The 7,346-nt window shown below is 32.2% G+C and overlaps 1 protein-coding gene across 1 annotated transcript; it reads left to right on the top strand.

Moving 5' to 3' along the window:
* The first annotated feature begins 215 nt into the window (after positions 1-215).
* On the top strand, positions 216-3,401 carry LOC145069135 (Sterile alpha motif (SAM) domain-containing protein). Its single transcript, XM_079016105.1, has 7 exons — positions 216-532; positions 695-819; positions 1,133-1,191; positions 1,279-1,976; positions 2,760-2,840; positions 2,929-2,991; positions 3,062-3,401. The coding sequence occupies exons 1-7, from the start codon at positions 479-481 to the stop codon at positions 3,119-3,121; spliced, it is 1,140 nt and encodes a 379-aa protein (XP_078872231.1). The 5' UTR covers positions 216-478; the 3' UTR covers positions 3,122-3,401.
* Positions 3,402-7,346: the final 3,945 nt, after the last annotated feature.

Genomic DNA, 7,346 nt, shown 5'->3' with positions numbered 1-7,346 from the left:
CCCATAAATAGATGAAACCATATAAACATATGGAAATCTATCGGATTTGGGTCCGGGTCATATGTCAATTTTATAAACGGACAAAATTTTAATGATTTTGTAATTCTGAAAAGTAATATGGTCATTTTCTTATTAAAAAAAATCTTGAAATCATTAAGAAACATTTTAGTTTAATTTAATAATAAAGAAAGTTCACGGCTTCAGGTATAGCGATATACCCATTTCATTTGGCCTCAACCCTCAAGCACATGACCCAATACCGCCTCTTTTGATTCCATCTCTCTCGCACCCCGATTCGACGCTCGATCAAATTCCAAAATTCTCAAATCTTCACTCCCTGTTTTAATTCTATTTAGGGTTTCATATTTTGATTTGTTGATTATGTATAGCTGTGTTCTGAAATCGTCATTCTTCAATTGGTGAAACTGAACGCCTAGGGTTTCCATAACCCTTTTTTTTCCTGTTGAAAGCTGAAGTTATGGCAGAGACCTCGAGATCACAAGTTACAATCACATTAGGCCGCAGTGGGCAGGTAAACAAGCGATATCATTCGTTCTGTTATTGTTCGATCATATCTTGTTAGTATCTTGGTGAATTGATTATGCTGTTAAACGACTTGGTGAATAACAAATTACTTCTTTCGGGGTTTCTTTTTGGTAATTTATGTTGACATTGCAGCTTTTAATTTGCGTAGGTGGTGAAAAGAGCAGGAGCTGTATTGGACAGAGAGTTTTCCGATCCAGTTCCAGCTGTTGGGAGTAAACGATCAGTTAGAGATAGACTAGGAAGTAGTGCGGATGTTCAACTTGACAATAAAAGGTACGATTGTTTGTAATTTTCTTTTCAACCTTCTTAGAGTTTTGATCTTAAGCTCTTGTTTTTACTTTTTATTCAAACTGCATTCTTAATTTCTTATATTGCTCTTCAAGAAAGTTTATCTAGGGTTGAACCTTATAGCAACTGATAAGGTTACTCATTTGCGATAGGAAGATCATTGATGTTAGTTAACATTATTTGCTTATTCTAGTTCTTCACTGCTTATTCTAATTCCAAATCATTTGCTTGAAGACACAATAACATTATCATATTTGAATTCCTAATCTTTTGCATTCAATTCAAATTCAATTATCAGGTTGCGTGGAGATAATGGTAGATTGACTTCACAATCACAGGGTAGTAATTTTCTCAATGGTAATAATATCCTTATCCATAATCTTTTTCATAACCTTTTTCCCCAAAATTCCAATCTAATTTCCAATTCCATCATTCTTCTTCAAGATTTTCATCTTAGTAAAGACGACCTTCGATTCAAAATCATGAAACGAACACAAACCAATGGTCAACACAACACCATTGACCTTCGTGACATGTTATCAAGGCGGGCCCGTTCTTCAACAACCAACTCTATTTCAACACCACCCCATAGCTTACACGAAAGTCAAAGTCAAAGTCAAAGTCAAAGGGTGTCTGAGTCAAGGGATGACAGAAGGCGTATGCCTATGCCTGATCTAAGGGACAAGACACTACTACATATGGATGAGAGGCAACGGGTCCCACAAACAAGAGATGTTAGTAGACAAGGAATAATACCAAAGATTAATGGTGGAAATGGCATGACAGGGCAATATAATTCCATGAGAAGTTCAGAAGCTCCATCATCCCAGATGGGCTTTTTGGGAAATTCATATTCTCCATGGAGTTTGGATCATATTAGGCGGAAATCACCAGAAAGGGTTTTGAATCCTCCACCAACAAGAAGGATTGAAGAGCCTCAAAGAAGAATTATAACAAGGGAATATGAAAACCCTAGAATTGAAAACCCTAGAACAATGGTATACTCAAGTAGGGATAGTGGTGAAATTTCAAGGCCTATGGGACCTTTTCTTACAAAACCACCTCTTTCTGGTGGGCCCGTGAAATCTTTGCCACCACCCTCATTGCCACCTGGCACTAATCTTCAACAAAGTCAATATCCAGTTAAGCCACCTCCACCTCACCTGCCTTTTGTTTATATATCAAATATTTGAGTAAATTACACAAATGGTCCCTATGGTTTATGGTAATTTGCATTTTGGTCCCTAACTTATTTTTTTTTAACTCGAAAGGTCCCTACTATTTTGCCCTTGATTTTTTAATTTATTTAAATAAACACACCCCTAACCCCACCCCATCACACCACACCCCTCACCTTACCTTACCTACCTCACATTTTTTCTCTATTTAAATAATGAGTAAATTACACGAATGGTCTCTATGGTTTGGGTAATTTGTGCGTATGGTCCCTAACTTATTTTTTTAACTCGGAAGGTCCTTACAGTTTGTTTTTATACTTGTTTGGCCCCTACTGTTTGTTTTTGTTATGTGCTTGGTCCCTGACTTACCTAAAAAAACTATTATTTAAATAGAGAAAAAATGGTAAGATATGTAAGGTAAGGTGAGGCCTGAGGGGGTGAGGTTGGGGGTCTGTTTATTTAAATAAATTAAAAAATCAATGACAAAATAGTCTTTTTAGGTAAGATAGGGACCAAACACGTAACAAAGACAAACAGTAAGGACTTTCCGAGTTAAAAGAATAAGTTAGGGACCAATCGCGCAAATTACCCCAAACCATAGGGACCATTTGTGTAATATACTCCAAATATTTCTTCAAAATGAAACTTTTTTGCAATCTTTTATATCCCTATGATATATGTAAATTGTTACCTAATGAAAATACTTTGTTTCTTGACTTGAATTTATTTTTATTTTGTTGTTTCTAGGTTCAAGAACATGTTACTGTAGAGGGTTTTTTGCGCTCATTGGGATTGGAGAAATATGTAATTTCATTCAAGGTTGAAGAGGTATGTAACAATGTTTTCTTAATTCTATTTTTGTTTACTATTTTTAGAAGGTGATTTTGATTTATTCTTCTGGATTAATAATATTTAGGTTGATATGGCTGCACTGAGTCAAATGGGTGACCATGATTTGAAAGAGTTGGGAATTCCTATGGTATGTTTCCTAAGTGATTGTTTATTTGATAATTTAATTTTTTTTTTTTATTAATTTGTTGTTGTTATAGGGACCTAGAAAAAAGATTCTTCTGGCACTCATTGCACGCACAAGGAGGCAAGCACGATGAGTGAGTGTAGTAGTTTGATACAACAAACAAACACACTGTTTGCTGCAAATTCACATTTTGTGAAGCCCAGGGTCAAAATGGTCATTTCATTTGTTGTCTTATTGTCCAAATGGATTTGTGCTGAAAATGTTAGAAAACAGGAAAAGTTATTTGCATGGAAGGACTGCTTCACAACTTGTACTTTTCATTCACATTCAGGCTGTTTTTTTAACACTTGTACACATTTCTTTAAGAAATGAATGCTTCCTGATGATGATACCCTTTTTGGTCTTTTTGCTCATTTTCATGAATTTTATTTCCTTCTCCTTTTTTTTTTTACAATATTATAATGTCTGTCTCTATTGGATTATTATTGTATTTCATGTTTCCACTTGTTGCCATGAAGTATGTGTATTGATTGGTTTTGATGGGTAAAGTCAGCAAATGGGCAAAATGGTCATTTATCATATATTCAAACAGTCTTTTTGTATACAACAATATTTACTTGATCTATGTTTTTACCTTCCTACCATTCCTTTGATCTATGTTATAATGTGCTAAGTTGGTGAAGGATAAAATGGTCATTTATCATAATCAAATAGTCTTTATGTATACAATATTTATTAAATGCATGAACTTTTTTCCACTTGATGCATGAAATGTCTGAATGGGTTAAGCGAGCAAAGTGACCTATATGTGTCTAAACACCCATGTTTCCTTTCTACCATTTCCCATTTGATTTAATGGGTTAGGTCAACAAAAGGGTAATATGGTCATTTATCATATTGATGGGTAAAATGGTCATTTTACTTAAGGCAAACATCATTATCCATTTGGTATTTTACATATACAACAATAAACAGGAGAAAAAATAAATATAGAAATATACCCTAAATGTGCTAGGATTAACTAATGTTAGGCGTTTGGTGTAACTAACCTAATGATATATATATATATATATATATATATATATATATATATATATATATATATATATATATATATATATATATATATATATATATATATATATTTAACATAAAGGTTTGGTTTAACTACCCTTGACAGTTTATTAATGTTAGCGTTAAGTTTAACTACACTTATGGTTTATTAACATAAAAATTCAGAAATTAACAATGGTTATTCTTCAAGCAACTTGGCCCATAGTCTTTTGTCTAAATAACATTATTTGGAAGATAAATCTTAATAAGCTAAACCTCAATATATTAGGTGGCTGGTATAAATACACAACTGTTGATACTCGTACATTGAAAAATTGTCAGAAAAGTCCCAATATTTTTAGAAGTTTCATTTTAGTTAAAAAAAACAGATAATTGAACATAAAAGTCCCGATTATTTTATTTTGGCTCAAATTAACAAAAAAATCATTTTTTTTCTTTTAACAGGAAATGACATATTATCCTGTAAAATCAAATTATCAGGACTTTTCTGATCAAAAGAATAATTTTGGGACTAAAGTGAAACTTTTTCGAAAATATTGAAACTTTTCTGACAATTTCTCTTCATACATTTAACCTTTTTCGGAGAGGAAACCATCTTGTAACCAATTTCTTCTATGCCCTAGAGGTGAAATAATGGTAGTTTACTTTTGATTTTTTTGGTTTTGGTCTATTTGAACACTTTTTTTTTTGTTTTATTACCAAGGTGAATTTAACCATGTGACCATGAAGGGTAGATGTGAAAGAATACAAAGGATTTTGACCAAACAATAAACATCCATGTGCTGATGAGGGGTAAATATGTAAAAAATAATACATAGCTTTTGACCTATAGATAAAAAATCAAGGGACATGAATGATGAAAAGAGAAGCTACATAAACACTATCTATGAAAGAGGTATCTAAGAAGCAACCTGGGGAAATTATTATTTCTATAAACAGTAGGTCAATTAATTGTTGCTTTAATTAAAGTAGTACACCAACTGATTATAATAACTTTATTTTATTACATAATAATCAAAAAAATTACGCAACTTTTTCTTTCGTGTATTTACTTTTCCAAGTTTGATCCAAACAAATTATATGATCCAAACAAACTATATGGTGAAAAAGAATATAATGTAATTATATCAATAAACGTGTTAATAATATGTTAGGTATACTTGTTATCAATATATACTATGAAACGGGAATCTTCAAGTTATGTTATTCAAAGAAAAAAATGATGTAACATGAAAGATTTAATAAGATCGTTGTAAATCCTATTTAAAGAAGACCAAATTATATTTGAATTCTGATAAAGTTGGCATAATGTTCGTACATGTGATATAGACCTTTTATGTTTCTAGATTGATTATCCATTATAATATTTTAGATTACGTTTTTAGGGTTATTAATCAAAATAATCAGTAGGAATGAATATTTTATGTTTGCTAAGGGGTAACATGGTAATTTTACAATCGCATACCTTGTCAAGATTCAAGGAACTAAGATCTTGCTCTAGGATGCTCTTGTGTTTAATTAAATGTGGTATTTTCATCTAATAACAACCTATTTTTTCTTATTTTATCATAAGATTTTGGAATTTTGGTTTTCTTTAATTGCTCAGCTTCTTCTATTCCAGCTTTAGGATTGTTTCCAAAAATCACAAGTTCATGAATGGGAAGTAATTCGTACACAACAATTGTTATCTATACACAACAATTGGTGTGTTAAAATGTTGTATTGTACAACTATATAATGCATAAATTGTTGTGTATGGCTAAAAACCGTTTTGTACGAATCATTTCCCTTCATGAATTATAGTAATCTCTTCTCCAGTGGGTTCTGCACGTACAATGAACATTAAAAGTAAATAATATTTTAATAAATCACGTGTCTAGTTATATAAATGTATAATTACAAATTCTTTAAATAGTACTTCTTGTAATGTAGTTTGATAACATTTTCCACTCTCCAAAATTGAGTTAGTGTATAAGGCCATATGTACTTGCCATAGTGGAAATTTTTTACAGCTTAGAGTATCTTTCTTCTTCGATAAAGAAAAAAAATTGATATTTATGAAAAAAACATGGTAATTGTTGAGATGAAAACCCTAATTGAGATTTGATGAACATGATGCGGAAAATAAGAACAAACACAAATATGAAGATTAGGTCGAATGATCACTCGATTTATTCAAACAAGAGGAATAAATTACACTTTCAGCATAGACTAAAGAATCTAACACTATATAAGAAACCTCACGTGGCGGCTACATTTTGTCTCACTCTCTTAACCCTAATTGTGAACAATACATGACTATTTATAGGGAAAAGACAAATCTTGGGTTTTAACCTAGAATTCATCAAAGGGGCCCATTGCCATCATCCATGGAGTGCTTTGAAACCCTACAATCTCCCCCTCAAAGTATGGAATGGATGATAATGCTTTAACTTCCAAAACAAGCATCTAGCAAATAAAAAGATCTGCAACGAGGAATATATGAAGCAATCCACGAATCTTGATTCTTCAATAGTCTTCAAACACGGGCTCTATGATATATAAATCAAGCACTGAAGTAATGTCTTTAAACTTCATTTTCGAATGTAATCCCAAAGAATCTTCATGAAAACCAAACCCGCCATAAAAACCCATTTCAGAACAAAGAAACCGAATCACTTCTTGTCTTTGAAGAGCTCCCCCTCCAAGTCACAATGATCTTCAAATAAGCTAATGATATAAGCCATCAAAAAATATCATGTAACAACCCAAACTTTAAGATTCGTAACACCACTTGATCGAGAAAATACAAGAAGTCAGAGATATAACAAGTCCTTAGCAGAGCTCGATAAAGAACTTCCGCTGTAAAGGATACTTCTCTGTAAAAGCTTTAGCAGAGCTCAATGAAGAACTTCCGCTGTAAAAGCTACATTCATAATTCTACCACAAGCTTTATAAAAAATCTTCAAATTTGAAAAGTTACAAATCCAATTTCGAATGACCATACCGAATTCTCCCCCGATTTATAATCAAAAACATGATTATAAAGCCTTCAAATGGTCATGAGAATGATCTTGAATGGATAAAAATTTACTAAGCTCCCTCGCGACAAAATGATATACACAATAAAGTATAAAATTCGAAAATTTGTCGTTATCACGAAAAACGACTTTCCGAACCGCCAATACTTGATGGAATCCTTAATTTTCTGTTCACGAAAAAATATGTGCGATAAAAAATCCAAAACTGTTCACCAGCCCTCAAATTTGTAAACTTTTCAAAAAATGGGCTGAAATTGTCACTCT

The sequence above is a fragment of the Lactuca serriola genome, chromosome 8 (assembly GCF_051521515.1).
Source record: "Lactuca serriola cultivar US96UC23 chromosome 8, Lser_US96UC23_V15, whole genome shotgun sequence".
NCBI lineage: Eukaryota > Viridiplantae > Streptophyta > Magnoliopsida > Asterales > Asteraceae > Lactuca > Lactuca serriola.
This window is presented reverse-complemented; position numbering and strand designations above follow the sequence as displayed.

Coding starts and splice junctions, on each gene's coding strand:
- LOC145069135 (XM_079016105.1), top strand. CDS start 479: ATGGCAGAGACCTCGAGATCACAAGTTACAATCACATTAGGCCGCAGT. Junction 533..694: donor CATTAGGCCGCAGTGGGCAG/GTAAACAAGCGA, acceptor TAATTTGCGTAG/GTGGTGAAAAGAGCAGGAGC. Junction 2,992..3,061: donor AAGAGTTGGGAATTCCTATG/GTATGTTTCCTA, acceptor TTGTTGTTATAG/GGACCTAGAAAAAAGATTCT.